This window comes from Malaya genurostris, chromosome 2, assembly GCF_030247185.1.
Source record: "Malaya genurostris strain Urasoe2022 chromosome 2, Malgen_1.1, whole genome shotgun sequence".
Classification (NCBI taxonomy): Eukaryota; Metazoa; Arthropoda; class Insecta; order Diptera; family Culicidae; genus Malaya; species Malaya genurostris.
In genome coordinates, this window is record NC_080571.1 from 50,694,738 (window position 1) to 50,712,171 (window position 17,434).

Here is a 17,434-nt window from a genome sequence, read left to right on the forward strand (position 1 = left end):
AGTTTTCGAATGCAAATTCCGTTCATTTGAAGGACGATTTTTCTTTGAAGCTCGTTGCTAACTCATTCAGTTGCGATACCTAACTTGTCATTCAATTATTTCAAAGACTTGGGTCGAGTAACAAGAGTTTATGGAAAAAAAAAGCCGGAGTCGTGTTCCCAAGCATGATTTTCCAATTAGAGCTTGGGTCATGAAAACCGAACTCCATATGGATCTGTTTGGTAGGCATCTTTTAGCCTCTCCCCGATACAGTCAACAGTCACCAGATCCAAATTTGCCACTCTCTTAATGCTTAATACATTTCCTGCGGCCATAAATTCATCAGTGCTAATTCCACTTTCATACGGTCCGGCGGTCGTTCATTCGACCGAAAGTGGAAACGAAAAACAAAAAAAACAAACATCCGATCCGGAAAACTGCTACCAAACAAAACGCGCATTTTCTCCTGCCTCAGCAGTCTTTGTCCTTCATTTGGCGGGGAACACGCGTGTAGGTGCGAAAATTTAGTATGCGATCAATTTCAATCGAAGCCCGTTGAGGGTTGGGGAAGGGTTTGCCAATATCCATCCATTCAATACACTACTGTTTGCCGGAAAAAGGTGGGGCAACGCGATCCCAGCACTGAGTGGGCACTGACTTTCGGTGTGTATGTGCATAAATGTATCTGATTTTCACGGTCCCCACGCAAAGGATCGCGGCATAAGCCGAGTGTGAAGTGCTATAATTTATTAATATGTGAACCATTGTGTTCCATATTGGGTATATATTTTTTTCCGCGCTGTCGGTTTCGGAGTGTTTATTCTGTTCGGAATTTTGTTTTTTATTTCATTTTTTTGTCGACGCCCTTCGTTTCGAACGATTTTTCATTCAAACCAATGTGAATAAAATATTGAATCCTATTAAATTGTGCCGATTTTTGGACTAACGACGGATTATACCGCTACCTATTTCACCTATCGTGCATTCAAACAAAAACAAACCATTAATCCGCTCAAATCGTGGCGTAATAAAACTGTGATAAATTAATAAAATGAAATGTTCACTTTTTTTTTTCATTCCACTTCCCGTAGCAAAACTCATCGACAGTTCATCGGTTGTGATAAAAAAATAAAAAACAAAATAAAACAAGACCACAAACTCAGCATAGAATGCAGTTCCTAGTGAAATATTGGTTTAATATCGAAAATGTTTTCCAAACAATTCAACCGGTCTGTCGCACCATGAAATGGTTTGGCTTCATGCCATTCACGCTGGTTTCACGCGTCGGTGTGCCGCCGTTGAGGGCGTCCCGACCGAGCTCGGTTAGCCTGGAAATGAAACCAACCGACGCACTGCTGCTGGTCGCCTGGCAGCTGTACATGCTGCACTGGTTCTTCACGGACTGGGTGGACACCATCCACGAAATTCCGGTGTCGAAAATCATGACTTATTTCAGCGTTTCGATGAATTTGCTCGAAACGATACTGCAGTGCTCCCTGCAACTGTTGGTGGCATTTTCCAAGGCTAAGATCGAGCAAACGCTGCGACTAGTGCAGTTCACGGATGATTTGGTGAAAGATGCAAATCGCTAGTACCACATTCCAGGCTAATAATTTTGTGCTTCCCTTCGTTTAACAGTTGGAACCGGTCGGATTCGGAGTAAATCACCGTCAGCAGCATCTGGGTTCGATTTTGCTGATTCTTGGATCCATTTTTGGCGCGGGATTGATTTTTGTGGCGGAATTCGCCGTTACACAGCAGTTCGATGCTGGTGTAGCCGAAGTTTGGAATAAATATTACACCACAATGACAATTTGCTTCTTCAACGCAATGCGAATGAATCAGACCTGTCCGCTGGTCGTTTTCATTGGCGGTTTGTTGGTTTTCAGATCTCGATACAGAAAATTGAATGAAGGCTTCAAGTAAGTGAAAAAACATTTGATTCATAGTTGGGAAAATTTAAATCGAAATCCCTCAAATATTTTCCAGACTATACTTCAGCCGGGACCGGCCGGAAAGTCCCAGTGACGAGGAAGTAAAAACTTTCCTAACAACCATAGCCATTAGCCACGACACCCTCACGGACGCTGTAACAACATTCTGTGATGTTTTTAGCATCCAGGTGAATCTGACCCCATCAAGCGAAAGTAACCTTTTTCCATATCCGGAAATCTAACACTTTTCCTCTTCTTTTTTTAGGTCACCTTCGCCTGCACGTCGTTCATCGTTTACAACATCTTCAGCATGTACACGATGGGTGCCCTGTTCTCTCGCCCGACACCGGGTTTCGTTTTCCTGTGCTTGTTCTACAACCTGGGCAATCTGCTGTACGCAATGCACATCATCCCAATCCTTAAGCTGGGTAGCGACGTTCGGAACGAGGTAGGTACCGAGGAACAACCGAAATCCCCGAGCATCGATGAATTCTACGGTCGGTAATGCTATTAACAAATTTTCCATGATCTGCCCCAATACACCACCGCTGATTACGTACCAATCATCATCGTGTGGAACAGGGCACTCGAATGGTCGTCCTGGTTCACAAGGCCATCAATCAATCGTCGCTTTCGGTTGGCTCAATTGACCGGGTAAGTACCAAACGACCCTCACCGGTTCTAACAAAACAATATCTCATCCGGTACAAGCCGATTCCCGGGGTAAGAACCACTTTCCTGACCGATTGTACTCTGGTTTGGCACTCTGACGGTGCGTTCTACTGGAACGAAGGGTCAAGCCAGCCATCGGTTGCCGTCGACATCCGACAACAACGGTTTAAGTGTGTGATCCGCTTACGAACGCATGGTTGCTCTGCAGCACACTCTTTCGAAGCAAGTCGACAATAAATACAGAATGATACACTTGACATGGGGCATTTTTATTCGGTACGAATGGAATAAACTTTTCGGGTCGGAACTGTGTAACGAAATCATGTGAAATTTCGTTACGAATAACCAAAAGTGTACGACTTTGCACGCATGAATTGTTTTTGCATGCAAGTTCGTATGGAAGTGCCAGTGAACGAAAACTTGATTAATCGAATCGCTTAGACTGAGGTCTTTTTTTACGTGGGGGATACATACAGCACAAAAAATCGCGTATAAAATGAACTGCATAATTTCGGAAATCCACATAAAAAACATAACATAACATGCATAACTTCGAAAATTTGGGTAAAAAAAAACATACTTACGTAACTTCGGAAATCCGCGTTACAAAAAACCGCGAAATATCTAAAAACCTCTTAACATCAGAAATCCGCATAAAAACAGCCTAACTCCAGAAATCCGTGAAGAAAAAAACCGCATCTTCTGAAATCCGCGTAAAAACGTGTAATTTTTCGAAATTCGAATAAAACGAAAACACGTATCTTCTGCGCAAAAAAACTGCGTTTATTCGGCTATCCGAGTAAACAAAACTGAGTCACTTCAGAAATCAGTGTAGAATTCTTTCTACACTGATTTCTGAAGTGACTGAGGTTACCACGTAACTACGGAAATCCGCGTAAAAATAACCTACTTAGAAAATCTGTGAAAAAAGGCGTTATTTCGAAAATCCGTGTAAAAAACACACAAAAACCTGTTTTAATCCACCTAGTGGTGTAATGATGCCTTTCTCATGTGCATATAATATTGTGGTATTCTATTCAAAAAAATTCTCTTCGAGTTTTGAAAGAAACCAAGAGATTGTTTATGCATAACATACAAAATAAAACAGTGCTTTGATTGCGTAAGCCATCCTTAAGAAAACGAAATGGGTTCACTATCATATGCACTTTCCAGAATCCGGAACCGGATACCGGAAACCAGGATAGCCGGAAACAGTTTGTTTAGTTGCCTACTGACAATGACTATCGATTTGTGTAGTTTTGAGACCAGTTTAGAAATTTTTTTACGTTTTTTGTTTCGCCGGTTTAAGTGACGGTGTACAATATTGAACACGCTTTACCCTATAATTCCGGAACCGGAAATCGGATCCGGATGAAATTCAGGAATTCCGTATGGAACCGGAAGACCTTTCATTTGCATCTAAGTTTGTGGAAATCGGTCAAACCATCGCTAAGAAAAGTGAGTGAGATCCATTTTGGTATATATGACCACTATTTCCGGTACTTCCGGAACCGGATACCGGGAACCAGGATAGCCGTAATCGGTTTGTTTAGTTGCCTATTGATGATGACTATCGATTTGTGTTGTTATGAGACCAGTTTAGAAATTTTTTTACGTTTTTTGGTTCGCCCGTTTAAGTGACGGTGTACAATATTGAACACACTTTACCCTTTAACTCCGGAACCGGAAGTCAGATCCGGATGAAATTCAGGAATTTCGTGTGGGACCGGAAGACCTTTCATTTGAATCTAAGTTTGTGGAAATCGGTCAAACCATCGCTGAGAAAACTGTGTGAGATCCATTTTGGTATATATGACCACTATTTCCGGTACTTCCGGAACCGGATACCGGGAACCAGGATAGCCGGAATCGGTTTGTTTAGTTGCCTACTGATAATGACTATCGATTTGTGTAGTTTTGAGACCAGTTTAGAAAATTTTTTACGTCTCTTGTTTCGCCGGTTTAAGTGACGGTGTACAATATTGAACACATTTTACCCTATAATTCCGGAACCGGAAGTCGGATCCGGATGAAATTCAGGAATTCTGTATGGGACCACGAGACCTTTCATTTGAATCTCAGTTTGTCAAAATCGGTTCAGCCATCTCCGAGAAAACCTAGTGAGATTATTTGACACATACACACACACATACATACACACACACACACACACACACACACACACACACACACACACACACACACACACACACACACACACACACACACACACACACACACACACACACACACACACACACACACACACACACACACACACACACACACACACACACACACACACACACACACACACACACACACACACACACACACACACACACACACACACACACACACACACACACACACACACACACACACACACACACACACACACACACACACACAGACAGACATTGCTCAGCTCGATGAACTGAGTCGAATGGTATATGACACTTGGCCCTCCGGGACAATTTTCACTGGTCGGTTTTTCAAGTGATTGCATAACCTTTCTATATGAGAAAGGCAAAAATCATTAAACAACATATAGATAAGTATAAAACATGCGTAAAAACCACGTTCGGAAATCCGCGTAAAAAAATCTCGTAACTTCAGAAATGCGAATAAAAAGAAGCATAAAAAAACAAATAACTTTGAAAATGAGCGTAGTTTTGGAAGTCCGTGTAAGAAATCGAAAAAAAAACGTGAGAATAAACACAAAAACCTGTTTTAATCCACCTAGTGGTGTAATGATGCCTTTCTCATATTACTTATATTTTCAAAAATATCACCAGAAGATTTTGTGAAGAAAATTTTTTTTTCAATCTTGAATAAAATAAGGAACTTTCTTCGGGTATAATCTAACATAACCTTTTCAAATTGTAATCATTTATGTCAAGTTGATAAGAATTTTTCTTTATTTTACCCTATAGTTCTGGAACCGGAAATCGGACCCGGATGAAATTAAACAGCAACCTTTTATTCGAGTCTGTTTGTGGAAATCGATCAAATCATCTCGGAGAAAATTGAGTGAGTCTCGTTTTAAACTTTTTGACCACTACTTCTGGTACTCCTGGAACCGGGAACTTGGAACTAGTATAGCCAAAGTCGGTTCGTTTAGTAGGTAACTAATATAGCCTACAAGTTGAATCAGTTTTAAGCCAAATCTAGAAGAATTTTACCCTTCGTCGCTCTAAATGACGGTGTGAAATTCAAAAGCAACCTAAAGGACTACGAGATGTTTTATTTCATGAGTGACATTATTTGACACATACTCAAACACATACACACACAGCCATATACATTGCTCAGCTCGATGAACTGTGTCGAATTATATAGAACACTTAGCCTTTCGGGTCAATTTCCACTGGTCAATTTTTCAAGTGATTGTATATACTTTCTATATGAGAAAGGAAATAAGTGCACTATTATTGACAAGCATCGTTATCATGATCTTGTAATAACACTACCAAGTAGGTACAAATTGAATAAAAGAAAAAGAAATTTTCATATTTTTCACCTGAAAATTATAAATTTTTATGTGGCAACCCTACACGCTATACGAAATCGAACAAAGCACGCTGTGAATTGAGCCAAATCCGCACAGTTTTGTTTCGTAATTTTTTTCTATTATAGAGGTTTTAACATTGTTGTCATTCACCTCTTCGGACCAGAAAAGTTTTCTGACTCTATGTGCGGCGAGATTGGGAATCGAACCCAGGTGGGCAGCGTGAAAGCCATCGATTTACCCATCACGCTATACCCGTTCCCCAGCATCATCATTTTGAATTTGAATGTTTTGACACTCCTCGCCATATAATTTCGGAACCGGAAGTCGGATCATCATGAAATTGCACAGTATATTTGAAGACAATGAGAGCTTTAAGTTTAATCATGAATCGTGAAAAAACGGCTGAGAAATCGACGTGAGTTCCGTTTTTGGAGATTTTCTTCACTATTACCGGTGCTTTCGGAAGCGAAAACTGCGGACTAGTAGTCCTAAAGTAGTTTTATATATTTACTAACATATAAGATCTGTCACCTAGATTAATTTAACAGTTGATTTTATAAAAAAGGTGCACCTCGTGTCGCCATCGCTTGTTAAAAAATTCTCATGAAATTGACAAATTTCACTAATCGCACTGTAATACCGGAATCGGAGGTCGGGTTTGGATCAACTTTTCGGTAACTTTTTAAAAAAATTCTAAACCTTTTATTTGCTTCTTAGTATGTCAAAATCAGTAAAGAAATTTTCGAGAAAATTGATTGCATATTTTTTCATAAATTTTCACATATTTCCTTGTAATTCCTAAACCGGAAATCGGATCCAAATAAAACTCTTGAAAATTCAGAGAGAGAGAGAGAGAGAGAGAGAGAGAGAGAGATTTGCTCTGTTTGCGAACTAAGTCGAATTGTATATAACATTCAGCCCTCGGTTAAAAGTCGGTTTTCATAGTAATTGCATTGCCTTCTATATGAGAAAGGCAAAACGGAACTTCGGAAATCAGCCTAAGGAAAACCGAGTGATTTCGGAAATCCGCATAAAAACGCGTAAGTTCGGAAACCCACATGATAAAAGGCGTAAAAAAATGAAAAAGCGTAAGAAAAAGCACACAAAAAGCCGTGTGAAAAAATCACGTAACTTCGGAAATCCTGGTGAATTCGAAAATCAGCTTAGAGAAACAACATTTTTCTTCGTAAATTCGCGTCAAAAACGCGTATGTTCGAAATTTCGCTTAAAAAGGAACCGCGAAAGCTGCGTAAAAAAGCTGCGATAATTCAGAAATATGCATAAAAATCGCCTTAAAAGACACGGAACTTCGGAAATCTGCGTAGGAAAAAACCGAATAACTGCAAAAATCCGCGTAACAATAAACCCCATACGTACCGTACAAAAACCGTGTGCACACTTAGAAAAATTTACATCTTAATAGATGCACATAAAAGGAGCGTCGCGATTCACTTATATTCACAATTCAAAGCATGTAAAGATAGGTCATATCTTTAACTTCACAGTTAATCTAGCTGAAGCTTACATCGATACAGACGCAAAATTTATTTTTACATATTAGTAGATGTAATATTATGGCATCACCGAAGACATTAAGGCATGCTTGAATTCACGTCAAGCGTAAATTTCATTTTTTCTAAGATTGTGGAAAAAACACGTCAATTTGAAAATCCGCTTGAAAAAAAAAACCGTTTACTATTTAGGGAACATTCCGCCTCTAGTGCCATGTTTAGGATTTCGTGATAATAGCGAAATGATAAGTGAACTTTCCTCAGGTATAAGTAATGTGTATCGTCTGTAAAAAAAAATGTGAAAGGTACACAGCTCGAAAAATTCTTGTGATTTTACATCTTATAAGATGCACATAAATGGAGCGTCGTATTTCACATAAATTTATATTCAAGAACATGTAAAATTGTGTGATTTGAAAATTACAAGACTGTGAATCGAATGAAAAAAAAAAACAAAAAATCGATGGCAACTGCGCGACTTGTACCGAGAAACATTAGATCATATAGCAAGTCGGTTAATCGACTGAACCACAGAAGCACATATCTGCTTGGCTGGTGAATGGTGCATATAAATTCAATCAGTCGCACTTGCTAGCCGAGTGAAAATTACACTCGGAGTCCGTAAAATTCTGTACGAGTAGAATATTTCGTCATTTGAAAAGTTAAGTAGTTATGAATTACATCGTTTGTGGAATTATGTCATCTGTAAAATTCACAAAATTTTGCTGTGTAATATTAAGAAAAACGTGGTTGGTTGTGATGTTGAAGCGATTATTTTTTTTTTCAATATAAACTTGAATTCATCCTATTTTAATAATAAATTAATCTTAAAAACTCAAGATTTACCCTGGGGCAGTAGCAGGTTTCCCATAAGTTATGCACGTGCGATTTAATGACAATTGATCAAAGCAAACCAGGTAGAGCCAGGGTTACCGCATTTAAATCTGTTCATTAGCAGGTTAAAAATCTTTAAATATGTATCGATGCACAACTAGCTGAACTGAGCTGAGCTGAAGTAGATTGCCCGTAGTTGCACTTCGTGATTGACCGAATGAGTAGAAATGTACAATGAACCAAGAAAATGAAGCTTGGGAGAAACAAATCATTTTCACTGTACATACCCATTCACTCCTAACTTTTTATTAAATGATCAATAACGACGCTGGCCACGACTAAAGGCTGTGCTACTGAGGGAAAGGAAGGAATGTTAGTCCGATATTTGTTGTTTCCAGAGACCGCGGGTACCACTGTATCGCCACGAGCATCACGGGATAGAAGATTTGTTAGTAGAGAGGGAAAGAGATCCGGATAATAAGTAAGAAAAATATAAAATAACTCCAAGGGACGATCTCACCAGTATCCCTTTTCTCCTACTTGCTCTGCTGTCAGCGACGCGAGATGAAACACGACCACTGAAAGAATAAAATTAAAACACTCGCGAATGGGTCCTTTGCAGAACAAACACTAGACCTTCAGTCTGAAAGACACGATCGATTTGTAAACTTTCACACATTCCATAGAAATCCGACAACACCGACAATGACATGCAGACAGGTTAACATCGTTGAATTTTGGGGCGATAAATTCTCAGCTTCTGCCGCTTGAGCATTTTTAGTTTCGCGTATCAATATTATTCAATAAATAGCACTCTCACTACTAAACACACACTTGCCACACCTGCACTATCACTCAAAATATCTATTTCGACCAAATGTTTAACTATACGTTTAAAACAACACATTGAAATTATACTTTTTTGTGAGGAGCATAATTCGGAATCAGATCTGGATGAAATTGCACAGTATCTTTTAAGACAATAAGAGTTTTAATTTGAATCATAATTTGTAAAAATCGATTTAACCATTATCAAGAAATCGAAGGGAGTTTGGATTTTTTCTTCACCATTATCGGTGCTTTAGGACACTAACTAACAAGATCGGAAAAGTAAATGAATTTACGGGAAGTTTAAAAAAAATGTGCATCTCGTTTCGCCAGCACTTGTAGAAATTACTCATGGAATTGAATATTTTTCATTTTTCGCGTGATAATATTGCAACTGGAAGTCGGATCTGGATCAATTTTTCGGAAACTTTTCAAAGAATTTCAAGGCCTGTTTTTTTTTGCATTTTAACATGCAAAAATTGGTTAAGAAATTTACGAGAAAATTGATACTAGATACTAGATCGTTGAAAAAATTGTTTGGCGCGCAACGAGATGTTTCGTGTGGAGAATTCACAGGTATACTTGATGTATATGATTCGTTATTTCGAGCCACGTGTTTAATTGGGTATACTATTCAAGCCATACCGTACACAGATAAAAATATTTTGTGAATTTACATCTATTTTCATGCACATATTTGGAGCAGGTAATTGAACATAAAATTACTTTACAATTCTGTACGTTTCAATATAATTTAATCGCAAAATAAGCGTTAATTGAAAGATACAGTTATATTAATTGAAAATTCAATGCAATTCAATTTAGTTTTGAACCGATGAAGGTTTTCAATCAAAATTTCGATTCAACTCGTGTCTATTCCATGTTATTATTGATTTACATCTCGTGTGCCATATAATCAGTTAGATGAATAATATTGGTTATCGTGGGCGTGAGTTAAAAAAAATGAAATTCAAAAAAAAATCAGTGATACGATTCCGCTGTTGAAACAATGAGGACAAACAAAGAGATGTTCCTAGCATTTATCTTAGAAATTATGTAGATAGGCGCACATAACAAATGGCAATTAAATGCCAATCGGTAGATGATGATTAGCATAAATATTTGATTTTAAGTTGCTTATTTTTGTGAAGTATTTTTAAATTAGTACGATAAAGATAAAATTGAAATTATAACGGAGTTTCCCCAAGCAATCAAAAGTTTCACATTATATGAAAATAATCACTTTTTTGTTGCTTCAAAGTAGACGAGGAGTTTCTGGCAACTTGAAGGTACAGAACAAGTTTTGAGCTATTTTTTTCAGCTGCACCGAGCTATAGTTCGTTCAGTTGCGTTTGGTTAATGTTGAACGGTAGATTCTGACTTGAAAACGGGTGGCTTAGGATACTATTCATTTACTTTGAAAGTAGCTTAAGACAAAATCATTCCCTCTTTCCGAACTTTGGGTTACTTGAACAAATACATATTAGCTAAAAAAAAAGGACGACAACTGGTATATTTATTTCACATATTCGCTTCGCTATAACAGAAGTATTGCACTTTTTTCCTTAAATTTTGTATGATATTGATTATCAGATGTTAACTTATTCCCTAATTTTAGACGGAGTACTCAGCAAAACGATGTCTTGACTCAACTAATGATATGACTATGGTTATTTGACGGCTTCAGTGTTCATTTACAACTTAAAGGACACTACATGGATAAAATTTTCGTTTTAACTATTGAATGTAGAATTTATCGCTAAATTTAGGATTCAAAGATTGATCCTGTAATGGCAATGCTATGAACATTCATCAAACATGATTATGTAGAATGATCAGATTAGCGAAGGAGCATTTTTTGGACAAACAATCTCAAAAAAATCCTTCCGATAATCTCCAAGGATTTGCAATAAATTTTAATCATCTCAGGACCATTCTTATTCTAATATGTCGACACCATGTGTTGGAAAGAGTTCTGGTATCTATGTTTAATGCATTCGAAGATGACAATTTGTGTGGAAAATAATATGTCGTCTCTGAATTCGTTACAACCGTTCATTGTAGACCAAGTAGTCAGCCACATAATGGAGAGAAACGTCAACGACATTAGACGTTTGACCACTCTGCCGTCCGAAAATATAAATTACAAAAAATAATTTTAGGCGAGACGAAGTTCGACGGGTCAGCTAGTGATTCAGATAAGGCCCGAAAAATCTATCGCCGATAATTTTAAATAGGCCTGCTAGATACCGGAAAATCAAAATAACCATCTGGCTGGTATTCAACATACTCAATACTGAACACGCCGCACACATACAAAAGCGACTATCCAGCGAGCGAATGGATGTAACTTTAAGTTTCGTCATCCACTCACTATTCGAACATTTTCATCGGCCTACGAGGAATCTTCGCTCAAAGCCAGGGGTTAACTAAAGCAGGAAGGTATTCGAACACATATTTATAGATTTCCTTTCGTGCGATAGCTCATACTGCGCAAATTCGACGAGAGGATGACGACGGCCAGATTTTCGAAGTTTTACGAGTTTCGGATAGTAGCCGTTTCATACATTCGTATATTATTAGTAGGAAGCTCATCTTCTATCTTCTATCTTCTATCTTCTATCTTCTATCTTCTATCTTCTATCTTCTATCTTCTATCTTCTATCTTCTATCTTCTATCTTCTATCTTCTATCTTCTATCTTCTATCTTCTATCTTCTATCTTCTATCTTTTATATATATAAAAATGCAGAGATCATTCTTTGTAATCGCATCACGTTAGAATGGATGGACGGATTGAGATTCTTTTTTTTCTGTTTGATCAGTTTTTACCCCCACCGGGTTCGTACTTAAAAAAAATTAGGAAAGCTTACCGGAAAACCGGGGTAGGACTTGAATGATGCAAAACATAATTATATTAGAGAATTTTTTTTCAGAATTATCGTGCATCAAAATAAATTCAAATGTTTTGCTTGATAAAAAATATGATTCGAACATTTTGTAATTTTTTCGTGGAAAACTATTGAGAAATAAGCGAAAAGTACGATTTTTAACGAAAAAATCCACCATTTTGCAGCTGTAAAACCTCCCAAAAATAACAAAAAACGATAAGGAAAACGTTGGGGTCTGGTTTTTCATATGTAGAAAATGTGTGCAAAATTTGGAAAAAATTGGTGCAGTAGTTTTTGAATGACCATGGACACGAATTTTCAAAACCTGCTTTCGAGAAAAACGCGTTTAAAGTTTTATGTTTATAAAATCGAAGGACACAATTTATTACTCTAGGGATCCCGTAGGGTCTAACATTTTCCAAAAATCATGATTTTTCTTTTATAATTTGTCATAATGAAACATATCAAGAATGTTTTGTAAAGTTTTTAGGTCAATCGAAGCAGAAATAATGGACCTGTGCGCCGAACTCTCACTTCTTCGCAGTATGAAATAAGCATAAATTTTGGGTGATATTTCGTTTTGAGCTAAAGCGAATATGTGTCGAATTCCGTTGATTGTAGGTTAAGTAATCAGAAAAATAATGAAGAGAAACATTAACCGTTTTGTCGTTTGACAATTCTGCTGTCCGAAAACATAAATTCGAACAAATAATTTGTGGGCGAGACGAAGTTCGACGGGTCAGCTAGTAATTATTTAAAACACGATGACAGTCCTGATCTCCTACAATTGATCGATTTTGACATTCATCGTCGAAGTCTTCGTTCTCATCCATTTATACGAATTCCCCATGCTAGAACCAATTACGGATATAATGAACCCTTTTCCAGTATGTGCCGTTTATTCAATAGTTGCTCACAGGAATTTGATTTTCATCTCTCTCGTAATGCGATACAACGATTATTCCATGATTCTTTATTTTTGCAGTTATAATACTATCTCTTCTTCTCCGCTCTTAATCGTTCTTCTCTAATCTTTTTGAACACTAATTAGATCTATATGTCGGTTCTAACCTCGTTTGCTAGCCCTCTTTTTTTATCCGTCTTCCACCATCTTTTCGACCACTAATTAGATCTACATGCCGAACCTAACCCCGTTTCGTTCGCCAACTCTCATTCACCACTCCCTCCTTCTACCTCCCATTTTAAAGCATATTTCTTTTCTTCTTTAGTTTTAATGCAAAATCACCAACGTTTACCCGATGGGTTTAGTGTCAGAGTTAGTTAGCTAGGATTAGTTTTAATTGATAGTATTAAGTACATACATGTATCTGTTGGATTGTTGTAATCTGTTGATATAAACGATGAGGAGGTTTTACGCCTGCTGGAGTGAGAGATTATTATTTCAGCTCCATTGGGCTTTTTCCTGCTCCAAATAAATAAATAAATAAACGATGCGATTTCAATATATTCTCGGTAGCCGGCTACCCAGAGCAGTGAACACATGACAATATAATTGGGAAATTTACTACAAACAACCCCTTCACGGGCGAACTCTAATGCTTTTTGATCGTTCGCTGGCTCAACTTTTTTTCTCACATTGTTCTCGAATGTAATCCGTTCCTAATTTTCAGGCAACACCCGTTTGAAAAATGGGTCTATTTTATTCAAATGCCAAAATGTAATTCTTTTGTCTCATTTATGTTATTTCTCTAAAATATGTTATTTATCTAAAATGATACTGCATTTGGAAATTTTAGTTTGATACACATTTTGTGTATATGATTCTTTATATTCACTCGATTTTACGTTTCGTCTTAGACTCATCAGTGCGTAGCAGTTTATGTTGAACTGCTACCTCCGACCTGACGGTTCAACATAAACCGCTAGGCAGACGTAAAGTTAATGCTATTTGCAAAACACTTCTTTGATATTACACCTAAGTGTAATATCAAAACCGACGTCCCGAACGAAACAAGTTTCGGCTTGCTAGCCGTACAGATTTTGGTAAGTTTGAGAGGTAAAGAGCTTTTACCCCCTAATTTATGCTAGGTGCATATAACCAATTTCACTCGATTTTACGTTTCGTCTTAGACTCATCAGTGCGTAGCAGTTTATGTTGAACTGCTACCTCCGACCTGACGGTTCAACATAAACCGCTAGGCAGACGTAAAGTTAATGCTATTTGCAAAACATTGTTTGTTTGTTCTTTATATTGTTTAGGTGCTGTACACGATAGCTACCATATATTATCAGCAAAGCTGGTAATGATATTTTATGGTATTGTAAAAGAGTTTCCCTGGTAGCACGAAATCCATTCATCGTCAATTGAGCGTAAATAGCGCGGCTCGGTATTGCTTCTATATTTCCGACGTGACCATTTATGATACTGAAACAATCCATTGCAACATACAAATATAGTACGCACGCACACACACACCCACATTAGAGATATAGTTGAAACCACTAACATGCCACCGACAGAATGTCTATGGCTATCAACCAAATGATATCATTATCGTCGACCGAAATCGCTTGGTTTTCAATTAATAGTAAGTTCTCTCATTTTTCTTGCCGACTATTTCCGCTGGATTGGCATCACGACACGATACACAATTTCCTTGCGACGTCCGTCGCGACCACCGCCACCGATATGGAACACATGAACATCATTCACCGAAACGGCGATTATTTTTATGGTTACTAACCGTGCCTTCTCGCCCCCATCGCCAACCTCCGTCACTGCTGGCTTCCTGTTGCCCGATGTCAGTTGCGACTGTTTTCCCGGCAGCTTCAACAGCAAACACCAAACATTTCCGGTGGAATGTTTTCCTTCGATTGGACTCTCTGCTTTTCGGTGAGTATTACCCACCAGCGAACAATCTCTTCATCGTCTGTGTCTTCACCGCACCCGCATCGCATCCGCACCGCACCACCACTGCAGTTGAGTTTGTGCGACATGGCATTACTGTCATGTTTTCATCGACCGGTGCTACGACTCGATAGCGGAAAACCCGGAGATTATGAGGAGTGGTCCATAAATAGACAAATAGATGTTATTGAATGTTTACTATGCGTACTTCGTGGAAAAAATTCAACGAGACAAAGCCCAGTCAGACGTGGGTAATTTGCTAGTTCAAATACTAGTCAAATCACGTTGCGTAATTCAAGGTCGATTCTAGCGATCCCAAGCGAGCATCGACTAGACTTATTTGAAATTCGCTTCCATGACAGGATGGAAACATGTGTTTTTAAGAGGCTACCATAACGAACAATTTCAGTTCTCCTATCACAATCGAAAAGAGCCCGACATTCGGGCATGACATTCTCCAACCCGCAGCGTCCGGTTGCTCATAGTTAGTGGAAGTAACAACGTGTGCTTTATGTCATCTATGCGAATTTCGACTGCGTAGACACGGTAGACATCGACGGAAGACGGAAACAATGCCGTGACTTGTGCTGCAACAGCGGTCTAGCATTGTGACATTGCAATGAATTTTTACAACCTAGGAAAAAGTGTCCCGGAACACTTCTGCCTTTATGTGATCCGATGTTTTCCTGCGACCTATAACTAAACAGAGACAGGCGGAAGCAGCAGCACGCTATGGAAATTGCGACACTTTGCTACTACTATCAATGAGTGAAACGTGACTGCTTGCGTATTGCTTGATTGCAGATGGGGTTAAAATGAATAGTGCACCAATGTAATAAAATTTCTGCTTTTGCGAGAGGAAAAAAAATCCCCCTATACTGCACTGCATTTCACCGATACGTAATTCTACTATATTTCAGATATTTTCCGCGACGGCCACATACGTCATGATTATGATCCAGTTCGAACTAGATGTGCCACAGTTTTTCATCGATGCCTTGAAACCTGCGACCGGAAATCTATCCTCCCGGGTATCGTTTTCCCGTGGCACCCACTGATACAGAATGTCAATAAATTTACCAACTTTCTGAGTGTATGTGTTTTTTTTCTTCCTTTTTTTAACATAACAATATCACACCTTACATCCTGTTACCACACACGAGTTGACTTCACCGTTGCACTTCCGCCGTTTTACGTATAATAAAGCGAGAACATTGCCGTTGGGGGGAACCACAAGTAAAGTTTTTCATTTTATTAATTACCGCTCTCAGCGACACTGGACGGGAAACGAGGCTCATTGCACTGTAATAATGATGCAAGTTCAATGATTTCTTGATGCAAATTGATTGATAACAAATACAGTACGCAATTATAGGTGCAGTGTAATGGATCCGTGAAAGGTAACGTAATTAATTGCTAACAACTTCCTATCACATGTCTGTTCGTGAATGAAAGGTTTTTGCCTTTCTGCATAGAAAGGTGATAGAATCACTGGAGAAACCGTTGTTTGATCGATTCGACTCAGCTCGACGAGATCGAAAAATGTCTTTGTATGCACCTTTCGAAGATTTCACGTGTTTTTTCTGAGAACGGCCAATAAGCCACCTGTCAACTTCCACTTTCGAAAGAAATTGCAAGCGAGCTATGAGAGATAGAGTATTAAATGTAACATCACACGAAAGAGAAAACTTTTCTCTGCCGTTTACTATTATGACTTACTCAAAGCGAGTGCCGAGTCATTCGAAATTACTCTTCAAAGTGAATGTTGATGGATGGCTTACTGGCCGTTCTCAAAAAAAAAAGGCGTGATTTATTCAATACGCTCAATTTTCTCGGAATAGGCTGAACCGATTTCAACAAACTAAGGCTCATTTGAAAGCCAATATTAGATTGTCTGTTGATTAAAATATATAAATAAAAAAGATATATTATTTGATGTGTACATGTGTGTATGTAACAGTTTTTGCACTCATTTTTCTTGGAGACGGCTTAAAGCTATGTCCAGTTAAAATCCGAAATAATAAAATCATCTGTATCTCGGTAACAAATTGATGTACAAATAAGGTTAGTACATCAGAACAAAGGTAACTCACTGCACTTCAAGAAAAACAAATATCTATACAAATCATATCCCTTCGTTTCTAACTGAAACTCGCACTTTTTTCTTGATTCCACCCATCAAACGCTGAACACATTCGGAGTCAACTTCTTTGGCACATATTTTCCATACTTTGGTCATCTGAGTCGCGTCCAGAATCGTTTTTCTTAAGCTTCCGTTTCATTATTGTTCAAAATCTCTCGATGGGCCGGAACTTCGGGCAGTTGGGCGGGTTTAGGTTTTTTTACGATGAAATCTACGTTATTATTACGATACCACTGGATGACTTCCCGACTACAGTGGCA

The 17,434-nt window shown here is 38.3% G+C and overlaps 1 protein-coding gene across 1 annotated transcript; it reads left to right on the forward strand.

The window, feature by feature from the left end:
* The first annotated feature begins 1,148 nt into the window (after positions 1–1,148).
* On the forward strand, positions 1,149–16,089 carry LOC131428623 (uncharacterized). The gene is made up of 7 exons (XM_058592669.1): positions 1,149–1,550; positions 1,618–1,901; positions 1,969–2,101; positions 2,179–2,361; positions 2,496–2,567; positions 14,930–15,016; positions 15,952–16,089. The coding sequence occupies exons 1-7, from the start codon at positions 1,149–1,151 to the stop codon at positions 16,087–16,089; spliced, it is 1,299 nt and encodes a 432-aa protein (XP_058448652.1).
* Positions 16,090–17,434: the final 1,345 nt, after the last annotated feature.

Excerpts from the sequence above, each read along its gene's own strand:
- LOC131428623 (XM_058592669.1), top strand. The coding sequence starts at position 1,149 with ATGCAGTTCCTAGTGAAATATTGGTTTAATATCGAAAATGTTTTCCAA. Across the intron at positions 1,551-1,617 it reads TGCAGTTCACGGATGATTTG|TTGGAACCGGTCGGATTCGG; the intron begins GTGAAAGATGCA and ends TTCGTTTAACAG. Across the intron at positions 2,102-2,178 it reads GTGATGTTTTTAGCATCCAG|GTCACCTTCGCCTGCACGTC; the intron begins GTGAATCTGACC and ends TTCTTTTTTTAG.